Source organism: Montipora foliosa, chromosome 5 (assembly GCF_036669935.1).
Source record: "Montipora foliosa isolate CH-2021 chromosome 5, ASM3666993v2, whole genome shotgun sequence".
Taxonomy (NCBI): domain Eukaryota; kingdom Metazoa; phylum Cnidaria; class Anthozoa; order Scleractinia; family Acroporidae; genus Montipora; species Montipora foliosa.
This window is the reverse complement of record NC_090873.1, coordinates 21,306,563-21,323,399: the sequence shown is the minus strand read 5'-3', so window position 1 is coordinate 21,323,399 and position 16,837 is coordinate 21,306,563. Positions and strand designations below refer to the sequence as shown.

The 16,837-nt window shown below is 36.3% G+C and overlaps 1 protein-coding gene across 1 annotated transcript in view; it reads left to right on the top strand.

The window, feature by feature from the left end:
- Window positions 1-16,579, top strand: part of LOC138003747 (E3 SUMO-protein ligase NSE2-like) — a 16,979-nt gene extending 400 nt beyond the window's left edge. Inside the window, exons 2-3 of the mRNA XM_068849969.1 lie at window positions 9,311-9,509; window positions 14,906-16,579. Coding sequence (XP_068706070.1) covers window positions 9,311-9,509; window positions 14,906-15,136 — 430 coding nt within the window. The 3' untranslated portion in view covers window positions 15,137-16,579. The remainder of the gene's footprint in view (window positions 1-9,310; window positions 9,510-14,905) is intronic.
- Window positions 16,580-16,837: the final 258 nt, after the last annotated feature.

Genomic DNA, 16,837 nt, shown 5'->3' with positions numbered 1-16,837 from the left:
ATTGTATACAGTGGAACCCCGTTAATACGGTCATCAATAGGTCATCAAATTGGCCGTATTAACGGGGTGGCCGTATTACCGGGGTAGGGTGAAATTCATGACTAAAGGGCCGTAATTTGCACTTCCAGAACAACTTTTTTCTTAAATAAACAACAGGAAAGTACGTACAGCATTGCATAAAATACTTGAAACTCCGCTCAGTAGGTGGAACGCTTAAAATTGGTAAGTGTACTGTACGTTCTAAGCCTAAAATCAAAACAAGAACAGGCCCAACTTACTATGCTTCTAAAAATGGAAGCCGCCGTAATTACCTAACCGAAAGACTTAAGTATGAATCGTGTTTTTGATGAAAGCACAATGACTTAATCCCTTCACAATTTGCCTCACTGGATGTTACAGTAGTGTCAAGATCATGTTTGTGATAAAAACAGGGAGGAGTGTTGCTGACAGTACTTTGTAAAGTAAATCAGCTGTTCGAGTGCAGTGGTAAATACCAAAGATGAATGAAGTTTTTTTGGTTTCTTAATTTAGCATGAGTGGCCACATTGACGGGGTGAAATTACATGTATAGGTATTCTACCGTTTGGGATTTAAAATTGTGGCCATTGGTCGTATATTTAACGGGTGACCGCATTAACAAGGGTTTTCTATGAGAGAATGCATGGCCGTTTTGCCAGGCCAAAAAAAAGTGACCGCAATAACGAGGTGACTGTACAATGTATTACTAAGGTGGCTGTAAGGCGGGGTTACACTGTATTTGCAGCTGGATAACTCGTCATTTACAAGTCATGTCATCAGATACAGTGGCTCAGCGGCTCGCCAGTGAAGAAGACTCGTCACTTAGGGGTCATGTTCGATTGATAGTCTAAGAGTGGCTCGGTGGCTCGCTAGTCAAGTAGACTGAGTGTACATGTATGCGGCAGGGTTCCTGTTTGGGCCCATCTTTTTAATTGTTGTCTACACTTCAAAGCTTTTTGAGATCATCAGTTGTCATCAGCCTGATGTTCACTGTTACACAGATGACACACAGTCAGTTGTGTAAAAAAACTGCCCACTCGTTCGCTAGAAAAGTCCACTCGTTTGAACCAGGGAGGCAACCGTGTAATAAATATCACATACCACTCGTTTGCAGAAGCCTCCACTTGTTCAAACAACACACCGTAAAACCAAAAACGAATCATTCTTTCAAAGGACTCGAGATAATTAAGCATCATACGGTGTTTCTTGATAACAGTATGGGTTGAACTGATTGTTGCCTTACCTGTCACATGGTTTTTCTCTTTTTTTCTATGCAAATTCGCAAGGAATGTGGGAACTCATGTGTTAATAATGCAAATATAATATTTTGATCTTTGCGTTTTTCCCAAGTGATCTCTACAAGGTGATGAAAAAATTGTAATCTTTTTCGCAGAGAAAAATGAACGTTTTTCAACATTAAAGGCCCACCTTCAACCGACAGACTTTTCAACCGTTTGCTTTTGTTATGAAAATTCGAGTTCCTAATCGTAGCGATCTAACTGGATGAATTTCAGCTTTAGTGAGATTTTCATGTAATTTATGAAAATTGTTCCAGGGCATGCAATGTCTGTTGGTTGAAGGTGGGCCTTTAAGCCGTTGGATAAGTTGTAATGTTAGCTGTTCTAAACTCGTGAAATTATGTGGGCATCCACATATTGGCGTTGAAAGGGAATTAAATTTAAATGTCATTGTTGTTCATGGCCGTGATGCCAAGATGCCCGTTTCATTTGTTACTCCTTGTGATGTCTCAGTTCCTTTTAGCACAGTTTTGCGCTTTTCATTTTTAAGGTCAGGTCTCGTTCAAACGACTATAATTTTTTAAGAGCCGTTTGCGTTAACCCGTGAAATCATAGCAACAGAAACAAAACATTGACCCACTTGTGCAAATTTTTTTTCGAGCAGTGTAAAATCTTTAACCGCTCGTGCGGGATTTCTGAGAACTTGTTTGGTCGTGCAGTGCCACTTGGTCACTTGACTTTTCAAGGCGCGAGCAACCTGTGAGAGAGCCATGTGAAAAACCCATTTCCTGGAAAGTCGTTAGTGTACGTTTTCCCGTGAGAGGTCACACATGCAAGTCATGTTAAGGCAGTTACTGCATTGCAATGGTGCATAGAGGATCTTCATCCCTGGATGTTGTTGGACTGGCCCAAGAAAAATTTCGATATCTACTGATTGTCACTAGACAGGAGTTGGATAAACTGTGTGATGTACCTGTACCCCTTACTGTGGGTGATCATTTGATTGCCCCCTTCAAGTAGCCAAGATTGTGGGCTGTTGGTTTGACGAGCAGCTCAGTATGGTTACACAAATCAAAATGTGTAGTGCTTCTTATTTTTATTTACATAATATTAGGCGTATAAGGAAATGTTTATCAGTTGAATCTATGAAATTATTAGTACATGCATTGTTTATGAGTGGAATAGATTATTGTAACAGTTTGTTATATGTTATGTCAAAGTTACAACGTGTTCAAAATACTGCTGCCCGCCTTATTTGTAATACCTCACGCTTTGATCATACTTCACCAGTGCTTTTGCAACTACACTGGCTGCTTACAGGTGCACTTTAGAATAATTTTTAAGGTTTTAGTCATTATTTACTTGTATAAGGCAATCTATGGTATGGCACCAACATAATTAGCAGTCTTAGTACTCTTTAATCTAAATCTAACAACTCGTTTAGATCTACATGTAATAACAAGCTTTTACTAGAACATTCAATATATTTTGAGACGCTTTTAAGGGTTTTACCAGTATATAGTATCGGATTTACTTTTAATAAATTGCGTACATACATGTAGATAGATACACATTTGTTTAATTTACCAATATTATTATTTTTTTTTTTAACTAGTACATTTTCTACCATAAAATGTAAATTTTTGATTAGGTTTTTTAATATTTCTAATTGTGTATTGTATAGTAATAATTAACAATTATTCCATAAGCGCGCGTTGGATATGAGATGGTAAATAGCCAATGAGGCGCGTAGCGCCGAGTTGGCTATAACCAGTCTCATATCCAACAAGCGCGAATGGAATAATTGTTTTATTAAATTCCTTCAACTCCAAAAATTTGGAAGTACGAAATACGAGCGGAAAAAGCGAGCAAATCCGAGCGAAATCGGAAAAAACTTGATGAGAACTGATCCGATGTTGTGTAATACCTTGTTGTCAGACAGACGCAGGCTCATCACAAAAACATTTCTTGCCTTTTCGTGTACTTCTAAACGTCGGAATTGATCCAAACTTTCCACAAAAAAAGTTTTTTTTCTCCTTTTTGGCTTTATTCAAAGAGAAATTTGGCATTCCGACGAAAACATTTTTGGTTTAGCAACGCTTAACGCAATCATTTACCATATAAGGTCAAACCAAGGTATATGAGCTGATAACCGAGATTGAGTGAACAAATCAGAGCACGCGAAATGCATTATCTGAGGTTGAGAATTTAATAATTACTATTATTATTTTAATTTGATTGTGACATACCGGTGATCATATTTTAATGTGTCTGACGCAATAGAAATGAATAAATTATTATTATTACCGGGTAATTACCGGTATTATTATCGACGGCTTGTCACTTATGGGTCATTTTACATTGATAGAGTGGCTCGGTAGCTCGCCAGTCTAGAAGAATGACTGTATGAGAATCGTGGGCTTGTCACGAGTCAAATTGAAGATAACGTGACCCTGCGGCCTAGTGCTCATTTCAATGATTAACCTTAAGTGTTTTTAGTATTGTCTCTGTGCCTAGAGTCTTCTGCCAGGGCTTGAAATTGTGACTCACTGGTCACCAATGCGACCAAAAATTGAGTGCTGGCGACTAGATTTTCAGAACTGGTCAATACAATATGGCCGCTGTGTGACAAGGGCGAATTCTAGAGGCTACTGAAACGGTATACGAGCCGTTCCTTTCATTTTATATCAATCGGACGAGCATTGTGGTTGTGTGGGGTTCTAGGCCGAGCAATTTTAGTATTGCGTTTACTTGCGATAAAGGTAAGTTGCTTGCCACGCAACCTGTAGGAGAATAAAGAACTACGTTTTGAATAAGTGAAAAGCAAGGATAAAGGACCCATGCTGTGGAAACCACGGACTGTGCTTTGCTCCATTTCAAATAACCTTACAGAACACCATCACCAAACTAAAGACAAAGCCAAAAACAACAATACATGTAGCTTTAGAGATCTTTCTTATGCTGTTTTTTTGTGCTATTTAATAATTATGGCTTTCCTTGCATGCAAATTTGGTGCCCAAAATTTATGATCTGGTGACCAAATTTTCCACCTGAGCAAAAAAGTTAATTTCAAGCCCTGTTTGCACATATCTTTGGTAGGTTTCAGGGGGTACATGTAATAGAAATGCCTAGATTTTATCCACTGGACACAGTAGAATATTTAATTAACCTGCAATGGCATCGAAGTCGATATAACACGAATGGCGTTTGCACGGATCTTTAAACAAAATATACCTTTATGGAGCTCAAGAATGGAACATCAATTCGATAAACAAGTCAGGCGGTGGAAAATAAACATCTGAAATCTTCAAAGCAAGGATTAATGGACTTCGACAGCAACAGCATCTTTTGATCGACCGTCAAACACTGAGCTGTACATTAAAAAGCTGTATGTTAATAATCAACAATTACATGTACTGTCCTAGATTACTTTAGGATCTTCAAATTTCTCATTACTATCAATGAACCAAAACAGCGAACTTAAATTGTGTGTTGCAGGAGAAACATCCACAGTTTCGTATCTGCTTTAAAACCTTATAAATTATTTTATATTAATTATTCTGGCATTAGACAGAGTAAAATACTAAGTCTGGCCGGTTTAGGCCGGTTTGGGTGTTAAAGGGTTAACCTTACGGTATTTAGTTGAAATTGGAAATGTGACTAATTCTCAGGGCTGCAAATAATTTCCCGGCTGGCGCTGGTCAAATTGTCCAGTCAAACGTATTTCTGCTCGGACATACATGTATCCCACTTTTGGCCGGACAAACATCCAGTACGTCTTATCGCTATAAAAGTGCCCCCTCCCCCCTTCACATGATGTTTAAATTTGAAACAATTTTCAAAGCATTTATTGTACATGAGCATCGATCTCAATGTGGGAAAAGTGGAATGCATACAGCAAAATCAGTATCACATTTGTGCGTACTACTATTGCTTGAGTTCTATGTCTTATATGAAGTTGATGAAATTGACTGAGGCTTGCAACCTAGTTGATTTTCATCTTAATAAAAGCTAAGTGATGTGCATTTACAAGTAACACAAGTAGAATCCACGTCCACTGATTTGACACAATTTGAGCTCGGAATTTTATGAATAAAGGTAAATCTTAAAATGTTTCACTGCTATATATCTTATTAAAAGGAACCGGGGAAATGTTACTAACAGGCAACTCTCTTTTTTCCATTTAGAATACTAGAACGACAGCCTAATTTTGCTACTTTCAAGTCCATACTCCATGGGGAAACATTCCCTAATCCTTGCGATGTATAACGTCGGTAAATCCAATTCTTATCTACATTACCATCACTAAAAAGCTTCTTGCACTTGGGAAACTTTTCGGAAAATTTGTTTAGTTTGCGGTAAAAATCTTTCATCAGTTCACATTTCCAAGTGAGACCCTAAGTTTTCCATTTGGAAAAATTTTGGAAAGTCGGCTAAAACATCAGAGGCGCTCTAGTGCTTGGGTGGGGCAGGCATATTTTGGAGAACTCAAGCTAAACAATAGGAATCATGGCGGTAACTTTCAACGCTTGTCAATTGACAAGCGTTGAAAGTTGAAAGTTGAAAGTTGAAAGTTACCGCCATGATTCCATAGACCCCAGGGTTTTAACATAGACTTCCAATTCACAAGCAAGCGCTTCAGTCGTCTTCATCGTCTTCTCCATCGTTTCCTGGGAATGCTGATATTTAGAAAACTTTCAAACGATTTTGCGAAAAGTGGACGAACGAACAAGAGAAAGTGTTGATCAGCCTAAAAAGTAGCATAATCACTGCAATAGTTATAAATAAGGCTTCATCAGGACCCATGTTGCTTGAAATGACAACGAAATGTTCTCTCAGTCAAAACTCTACTAGTGCGACCCTACAACGTTGGCTAAACGTTTTAATTTCTGATTGTGGTTTCCTATTTATGTGGTTTTTTTGGTCAGCAAAGTTGAAAACTTTTCCCAAGTGCAACCCATGCCTTGGTAACCAAGCTTTTATTAGGGGCGTGCCAGAAGTGATGATAGATTTCTTCCCTTTGAGCCTTTTTAATCTATATTATAACATTGAGAGGTTTTGTTATCCTTCTCGCATCATGTTTACAAAACCAACACGGACTAATAATAAAGTAATTCACACCCGTGACCGGTGCACATATGTAATACCTGCTAATTTGCGGTGCAATGACAGCCAGAAATTTTATGACTACTACGAATCATTTATTTAAAGTTCTTGGTCTGGTAGTTAAGTATCTGTCTTTTACTCTCCTTTTTCACAAATGCCAATAATATTGAACCTTTAAATATTTAAAACTTGAAACTCTAATTTTTTTTTGTTACCAGGGTAAACGACCGGACAAAACCTATTTTTGGCCAGACATTGTCCGTTGACCGGCCGATATTTGCAGCCTTGATTCTTAACAGTCAAGAATTATTTGAAAGAAAGCTTGTTGTCTACTTTATGCTTCTTTATTCATGGAAAGGTTCTTTAGAAAAGGGTTTGATCCTGACTCCAGTAAGAAATTTATTTAGTTGCGTATGGTTTTTTGGTTTCTGACACAAAGTCTGTTACTTGTTTTATTTATTTGTACTCAACTCTTCACAGTCTTCAGGCAAAAAAACTATTGGAAATTTGACTAAATCTTGTTAATCAAGAATTATTTTGAAAGAAAGCTTGTTGTCTATTTTTTGCTTCATTATTAGAAAAAAAGGTTTGATCCTGAACTCCAGTGAGAAATTTATTTTGTTGCGTATGGTTATTACGTAAGGTTTGACAGGGATTGGGTTTCTTATTTTCACGCTCGCAATGAAGTATGAAGGGTTTTTGCCTCTTATACAGTACATGTAGAAATTTTGTGGTTTGTTTCAATAAAATGTTTTGCTGGAAAAGGTTTTGTGAGATTTTGTAACATTTGAGCTTAAAAAATTTGCATATCATTATGTAAGGGGTGAATTTTGATATGTGAGAAGATTTCATAAAGATGACATGAATTTTTAGTCGAGTTCTTTCTGGCAAATGACTAATACAGTGTAATGTTCCGGAAACAGGTATTTTGAATAGATTTTTACTACCTGTATTGTTTTCTCATAAACACTGTGGTATTGTCACTTACCAAAGAATATTTGACTAACTCTTTCATTCCCTTTGAATGAAGTCTTTTAAAAATTGAAAGTAGTGTTCCTTTGGTTCATAAATATTTTGTCATTACCTTAGCTAATTTTGATGCCCAGAAATAGTTTTTCCAAGTTTCTACAGGGTAGATTTCAAAATTTTCTGGGAGAGCATGCACCGAGAGGATGGGGCCTTTGGTCCTGTTAAAATTGGATGCCCACTTCTCATATCCTGGCAAAATAGCTTGTTCATGACAACCAAGCTCTGTTGCAGCTATAAAAGCCATAAAAGCCTTGTGGTTTCTGGAAGTCTCCAACCCAAATATACATTGTGTCTTTTATATCTTATGTTTGACTGTGCTATTTAGTTAATACTTCTCCCTTTAAAATGTTTTTTGTACATGTAATGTGTATATTTAGTTATTTATTAGTTAATGTAATTACTGTAATTGTACATGTATATGTAATTATTTATTTGACAAATTTGAAATACTCAAAATTAATAGATACGCTAGATAATTCTCTGTTTCCTGATTCTCAGTGAATACCCTGGGTCTGGTTGTTCAAAAGCAGTTTACTGCTGATCCCAGATTAAAAATTAACCAAAGAATCTATTTCCTTGCTCCCAAATGTCGTTCAAAGCTGACATTCGGGAAAATCTTACCTTAGAGGAAGTCAATCTTGAAAACATAAATCATCAAAAGAAATGTTCACCAAAAAGTTAAAAGAATGGAACCAAATTTTATGCTAATCCTGGATTAAGTTAATTGGCTTTCTAATTCTGGTTTCTAAGATAAAGGAAAAAGAAGGGGAAAAGGAAACAGAGAACCATCTTAATTAGTTGTGGTTAACTACAGTATAAATCATTCATTCAGTTGTATAACTACTGGTAATGGACAATTAAGTGATGTTGGTTTGACGTTGTTGACTTTTGGGGGGCAAGATTTATTCATCAGACCTGAACCCTATCACTGTTTGTCATCAGCGGCATGCATATATAAATTTAAGTTCTGGAAATTGGCAACTCTGCTGATATGCCCCTCCACTCTTTTATTATACAAGCCCCCTCACTCCCCAAAGGAAGGTCCTCTCTTCCAGGGCTAGAAATCAAATTCAGTCATTGTTTGCCAGCATTAGGCCACTTTCCTTGAATTCTTACATGTAGTTGCCCGGGACATAATGAAGTGGCCCTGGATTTCCACTCACTATGTTTACATGAAGGCAATTCTCGCTGATTTTAACATGATGGCTTTAACATCAACACTCGAAAGTTAAACTGCTACTCCTCGGTTTTTTTGTTGGCAGCATCTCACAACATTATAGGTGTCTCCCCTACCAGCTTGTCATTAGCATTCCAAAACTGTTAAAGCGATAGCACATGTAATGAAAATGACAGCAAAGTACTCTGGGTTAGGCTGAAGTAACATGGCAACAGAAATTTAAAAAAAAAATGGTGTCTTTTGGTATTGTTAAATCCTTTTGGAATTTTCCACTTAAAAACTAAACGTGCGCAGAATTCAGTGAACTTAGAGTTGGGGAAAAGAAAAGAACAGGAGTTTAGTGAACATCTCAAATTACAAATCAGGCAATGGCCTTATGATTTTATACTGTCCCGATTATTGTTGCTTTCTTCTGTTAAACTTTGTACTGTGTTGTGTTGTGTTGTAGTCGCATATCAGGCGATTAAACCTCAATAATTATTTTCAGTTTGCCCTGGTACAATTTACGTGGCTGATGGCGAGTGCCAATTGTTAGCCCTGCTCTCTTCTGCAAAAGCAACCTGCCTCTTTTAATAAATTCCATTACATCAGATTACGTACGTGTTAGAGTTCCAAGGACAATTGCAGGTTAAAGCACTGCGGCAGCCATAAATAAAAAGGAATGCATTTATAGTTTAGAAATATCTGATGCTCCTGAGCTGGAGTTTTTCCTTACATGTTATTATTTTTTTTCCTGTTCAAGTGATGACATCCCAAATATTGAGGAGATCTTCAAAGAAAAACTTGGCTCTCTAGAAGCTGGAAATACAGATTCTGACTTAGAGAGCCACCTGAAAGTTAAAGAATTTAGAGCAAAAGTATGGAATATTCACCATGAAGGCCAACCTTTGCCAAGTGCAAATACACAGCCGCTTGAAGATGAAGACATTATAATGTCACAGGTGAGCAGAGAGGAATTCAATATAACAGATATGTAGCCTGGTTTTCTGAGTTTTTTGACTCCTTACAGTTGTTGTATAGATCTAGAGTTACATGTATGCACTCATTTAAAATTAATAACAGTTCTTTTATTTGTACATTTTCATCCTACAGTATACATGGGATTGTACAATCTGACAATTCACATACATGTAAGAGATCATACATGAATCACAAGTCTGATGTTTTTAAAATGTGCTGAAGAAAGCACATTAAGGACAGTGCCTACTACTGTTATTGCATGTTCTGCCCATCTCAAGATACTTGGATTTCCTATCAGCAGTGATTATTAATACAGCCCTGGATATTTTTTGCGGTTCAAAACTACCGGTATGCGGAGAAAACAGAACTTACCGGTAGCAAGTGCTCTTGGTATCCAAAAAGAAAATTGGGGGTAACCATGCATTTTTCAGAGATACTTACATTGTAAGCTTCAATTTGGAAAAGAACGCCATACATTGCTTTGTATTTTAAAGCAATTAACAAATATTGTTGATTAATTACATTGTGTATCTTCGAAAAATGTGTGGTTAACCCCAATTTTCTTCATGGATTTCAATAACACAAGTTTGTTAAGATCTGCTTTTCCTGCATATCCAGTAAACTGTGCAAATGCCTTTGAATTAGTAGGCACCATCCTTAAAAAGACTTTTAGTTCGTGCACTTTCCCATAATGCATTGGAAAATGTATCTTTCCTAATTCTACCAAAAATTAACAAGTAGGGCAAGATTTTTCTATTTTAGTCAATCAAACAGTGATTTGATTGCATTGAGAAAATCATCTATTGTACGCAAAGAATCTTGAAGTGCTGTCTGTTAATACCAGCAAACCCTTATTATAAGTCATCAAGGAGACATTAAATTCAGATCTGGCCACTCCTGAAAGACCTTGAATTAGTGAACCATAAATGAACAAAACTGAAACTGCCCCTGTCTGGAAGGGGTTTACAGTAGAAGAAACTTTAGTGTAAGTTCGCAAATTTGTTACCATTGTTAACTTACCGGTAATATTTCCAAATAAACATTTGTAAATTTGTTCTTCATGAAAAGCCAATTTAAATACGAGGGGATTATGTATTAATATGCAAGGGGGATATGTCACTTATCCCTCATGCATATTAACACATAATCCCCTCGCATTTAAATTAGCTGTTCATTAGCCCCGCTCTTCCCTTCAAACAATTAAAGCCGCACACAGCTTTTCAGACAGTTGATTTGGGGGTTATAAAATATATTCGCCCCGAAAAGAACAAAGGAATATCCGAGCTCATGTAAAAATAAGTAAAGTTAGATACCTTGATAATTCTGACATTCTTGTTATGCTCTACTACTCATTAATTTACCCTTTTTTGATCTATGGAGTCCAAATTTGGGGACTTACCTATCCATCTTTTAAAACCACTTCAGGTGATTCAAAAAAGACTTGTGAGAGTTATAACACCCACAAGCGCACACTGAAACTCTTTTTAAAAAGCTTACTACATGTATGTTTATATTAAAATTAACTGATGTACATAATTGAAATTCAAATTCTTAGTTTTGTTTATTCCTGGTTTCACTCATTACTTCCACCAATCTTTAATGATTATTTTCAAAGCACCTCTTCTATACACTCATATTCAACTCTACAGTCAACTAATCATAACTTATTTCTTAAACATACTAACACTAGTCAATATGGTCTAAGGTCGCTTTGAAGTAGCTGTTCACAGTTGTGGAATTCCTTAGACAAATCTTCAAAGAATCTTTCTTCCCTCTGGGCTTTCAAAAATCATATCAAATCTCTTAAACTTAATAGTTATAACAACTACATGTAGACAATCTCAACTCTATTTCAATTGTCAAACATGGTTTAAATCCTACTTAATAATCTATTTTATTAGTTTCGTAATGTAGGAAGCTTTCTTTCTTTATTCTTGTTTATCATTACTAGGTTAATTAGTTTTAAATGTATTGTAAACAGCCATTATATTTTAGTCCTGGGCTCCCCACTCGATTAAATTGACATCTACTTGGGTAGTCCAGACTTCTGGCAATTTCCTTTTCTTTTAATGTGTTTCAGTGATAAATTAAATATTTCATTTTAATTACTGTAACCTTGTACATGTATATGTAAATAGGCCAAGAAATAAAATAAAGTTGCTTGTTTGTTGGTTTGAGCTGAGCCAAGAGATGGCATCACACCTTCACTGTTTTCTAAGAGATTTGCACTGGTTGCCAGTTAACAGTGAAGGGATCGATGGTATTAATGTCAGGTCTTAAGGCATCTGCTGACCTTCTTGCAGCTCCTCTATCCAATATCTGTAATCTCTCCTTTTCCACTGGCAGTGTCCCTGACAATTTAAAACTTAGCAAAATTCTCTAATAATTACAAGAGTGGCAACAAAACAAACTTCACCAATTAGAGACTTATCTCAATCTAAAATTCTTGCAAATGTTATGTATCATTGTCTTATGAGCTACTTTAAATTAAATCTGACATTCTGAATAATCACCAATATGGTTTCAGAGGTAAACAATGAGCTTACAAACCAGATATATGAAGCTTTTGAAAGAAATAGCCTGACTATCGGTGTCTTTATAGATCTCAAGAAGGCATTTCATAGGGTTAGCCCTTCCATCCCATTAGACAAATTGAATTTTTATGGTATACAAGGTACACCATATTTCTCTGTCTTCGTTCCAAGATTATCTGAATTCTAGATGTCAATTTGTTAAAATAGCCAACTGTAGATCTTTCCTCCAAACTATTAATGTGGAGTCTCTCGGGGCTCTCTACTGAGGCCACTCCTTTTTATCATATAGTATTACATTAATGATATCTTTGCATCCTCTGTACCCTATTTTCCTTCATCCTCTTTGCTGATGACACCACCCTCTTTCTTCAGCATAATCATATATCTGAACTATTTAGCATTGTTAATTCTGAACTTTCCCTTGGTGCTATATAGTTCAAGGCTAATAAGTTAACTTTACATCCTGATAAAACTAAATTCGTTATATTTCATCCGTCTAGAAAGATGATCAATTCTAATGAACTCACCATCTGTATTGATATTAGGTAGTACCATACAAAGAGTTGAACATACAGTACTACGTTTCTTGGGGTCATCATCCATCAAAATCTCTTATGTAAACCTCACATAAAGGCAGTTTTGTCTAAAATTGCTAAATCTATTGGGATCATCATAAAATTGCTACAATTTCTTCTATCCAGTACTCTATGCACCTTGTATAATTCTCTAATACTTCCCTATCTCCAATACTGCTCGATTATCTGGGCCTCCACTTACATCTCCAACCTTGAAAAAAAAGTTCTTAGAATCATTACTTATTCACCCCCACATACTCACAGTCACTCTCTTAAATAGTTCAGGTTACGTATTATTTTTCACATTTACAAGTATCAGGTCGCTTGCTTCATATTTCTGCATATGCTAAAGGTTTTCCCTATCCCACTTTCTTCTCTCTTCACTATTCTACTCGTCAAAGAGATAACTTGCATCTTTCATTCCTTGAAATATTCTTACTCCATCCGTGTTCAAGGTCCTCAAATTTGGAAAGGTATTCCTCTTTCATTACGTACTTCCCTCACTCTTTCTAATTATAAAAGTGAACTCAAAGATTACAATCTGTCACTTTAGTTTCTCTTCCCTCATTCAATTATCTTTTATACAAGTATTATGCTTACTTATATTACAACTTTCCTTCCTTTCTTATTATTTTGTCTCTTTCTTGCTAAGTACAGTATGTCCACAAAAGTACTATTGTTAACTAATAATATTTTCTTTATCATGTTATTATTATTATTATTATTATTATTATTATTAGTATTATTATTATTATTATTATTAATTAGCAGGCACCTGTTGTAATTTCTGTACTCTGACCTACGCCGCATAAGCCTCTGGCTTTGGTTTCTCATTGATATACTGCACTTGTTTTTTCAAGGAACATTAAACATTAAACATTTTGTTAAAATACACTGAATTTTTTATTCTACTTATCACATACGAAGCATTACACGATATGTTATCAACCTCTTGACGAAATATATCCCAACTCGTAGCTTACGATCATCGAGGAGCATTCTCTTAGAGGTACCTGAAATAAGAACTCTGTTTCAGAACACGCTAACAACACCGGACACAACCCTCTTCAGAACGAAGTAAAGTTTATTGATCGTGATCCTCATTGGTTCTCATGCGGGGTCAAAGAGGCGATTCGCATAAGACCCTAACAACATCAACAGGGATAGTGGAATATAAATTCCAGAAGCATGGATGCCCACGATCAAGAAACACAACAACAGCAGAACCGTACGACAGCGGACTGCCGAAGGAACAACACACCGAAAAACGAGGATCAAAATACACCAATCACAGCTGGGGAGCATCCTTTCAAACATTTAAAGACATCCTTGTTTTTTATATATAAATTTTTACATTGCTAATAATTTACCCTAGTAATACATTTCGTTTTCCCTATTATTTATATTTTTTTAAAATTCCCGGTGTCTTCCTTTGATATCGTTGACCAAATTTGTTCGAGCACTCATACCTATGAAGGCAGACGCTCATGCTCGTTTTATATTGTTAAACGTAAATAGATTAGACGCATTGTGTAGGTTTTTAAACTTGTTGTAAAGAGCAATGAGACATTCGTTTACAATGCACTTTTAACATTTTACTATTATTATTATTATTATTATTATTATTATTATTATTATTATTATTATCATCACCCATGTTTCTATGGAAAGAAAAGGAAAGGAAACGAAAGGAAGTGCCCAGTTGTTGTAGCGCCGGAGCTCTAATAGGCCTTACCCCTTATGATGTAAAGCATCAAAATTCTTTTGTTCAGTGCCTACTAAAAAACCGCAATGCAATGTTTCAGTATTCACTCAACACTAAAAGAAGTGTGATGTGTTCTGTCATAAGGGGTATGGTCTATTGGGGACACTGTAAACTGAAATTAACAATGAACGCTAATCAAGTCAAATGTTGGTTTTTGAGGAGAGGGGTTCACCGGAGTACCTGGAGAAAACCGCTCGGTGCAGAGTAGAGAACCAACAAACTCAACCCACATATGATGCCGAGTCTTGGAATCGAACGCAGGCCACATTGGTGGGAGGCGAGTGCTCTCACCCCTGCGCCATCCCTGGACCCCTAAAGATATCCCATGTGCTGTACTTCTCATTTGTGCAGATCCTCTCTTTACTTATCAGCGAGGCATGCCATGCAATCTGTCACTAGGAGAGCAAAGTGAAAAACATGTTAAATGCAAAGATGGTTTGGAAAATGAGTCACAGTGAAAATTAGGTTTAATTAATTATTTTGTAACGATCTGTGTTTTTTAGGTGCCTGAGGTTCAAACCAAATGCCCCATAACATTAAAGGAGATGGTGAAGCCAATGAAGAGTAAAGTTTGCGGTCATAGCTATGAGCACGATGCCATTATGCACCACTTTGACAGTCGAGCTCGCAGTCGAGCAAAGTGTCCTGTCTGTGGGCAGCAGATCACCAAAAATGACTTGGAACACAATACAGTGTTGGAACATGATATTAAAAGGAAACAGAGAAGAAAGTGAGAATCTTATAATTTATAAAACTTATAACTTTTATAAACATTACTGTATAGCAATTGCTGTTTAGAAATTAGTTATTTAGTTTTGACGTCATGAAGCAGTGTTTTAAATAGCAGCCCTAAAGTTACTTTTGCAAGCATATGTTACATGTAGTTTTTCCCCAAAAAATTAAAGACGGGATTAGTTGCCATCTCTTCAAAATCTCCCACATATTGCCTGAGATTGGCCCTCTTATTTTATTTGAGAGCCTATCTCACGCATTTCTTTGGGCCGAGGTGATTCCAGTGTGAACAGGAGATCTGTGATTTGAAGATAAATTGCTCTCCGATACCTTAGAACTATCCAACCTGGACACAGTTTTCAAAATCCAGATTAAACTAACTCTGGGTTAGACTAGTCGAAAATTTAATTGAAGTTTATTTTACCGATCAAGGAGTATATTTTCCGCACGATTTTTGCTCTTCACTTTTGGCTTCGACTTAACCTTTTCTTTACTATCCACATGTACATCAAATTACACTATTGAAGCATTTTCAATGGGCAAAATTGAATGTTCGATTGATATTTAAGTGCAGGTTAGACTTAATCAGGTTTCAAGTAGACCTGACTTACACTGCTGTCACTTCCACTTCGGTAGATAATTGTCAGTATTATTAATCACGGTCGTTTTCGTGGTACAGACTAGTTCATGATCTCACTGCTTTTGGGTTAATCTTCTATTTCTGACACAAAAAGCTTGCAAATAATAATTGGCCACTTCAGAAAATACCATAATACTCTTTGTTTTCCCCCCAAGATTTTCCATGAGCATTGTTTTTGTTTTCTCTTGGGACCATTCGAAGGGGGTATTTACATGAGACGGGGACCCCCTTTCGCGGATTTGGACCCCCCTGAAAATAAGCATTTTTTTTATTAGCATATGTAATTTCTCATGGGCTCGAGGGCGATTAAGTATTACGGTAATTTCACGCGTATTCGCGACTCGGGCAATTTTGTCAAAACTTTGAAAACACAAGTGAAATCAATCCTTAACTGCACGAGGGCACATTGCGATTACGTGTTTATCATGCACACGAAGGGCAAAATTATTGTGGGAAGCCGGTTCAGTGCATATTGTGTTTTGAGTTGCAAAAAAGGCAAAATGAAAATATTAGGTAGTTTTTTTCTTTTCAAATGATCTTTATTACTCAGTGTAAAAAAAGAACCTACAACACATTTTGAAAACCAATCTTTCTCAACAATAACTTACAATACTTTTCTATGCTTTAACTAATTTAAAGCGAGTTTTTAACAAGCTATATTTACAACTTGGTTGTATAATTTGATCTCAGTTGAACAGTTACAAACGGAATGATTACTATACTCACTCTTGCGAGGGACACTTTAAGTACTTTTTGTGTAAGCGAAGTTTATTGGTCAAAATTAAACTGTTCATTCTTTTGTGTTATAGCAATTGTTCTATTTATGTAACCGCAGAATTCTTTCCCATCTCTTTCTCACCTCAAAGTAAATCTGTTAGAGTAAACATCGAGAACTGTTCTTTTGAAAGCAAAAGAACTTTGAAAGAACAAATCTTTCAGAGACAGAGTTAAACTTTTCATCGACTTTACGAAATGCCGCAGCGCGTGCTTTAAACAACTTTTGCTGAAACTTAAGTCTAAGTTCGCTTTTTCTCCTTGTTGGAAATTAATACGAGAACTCATG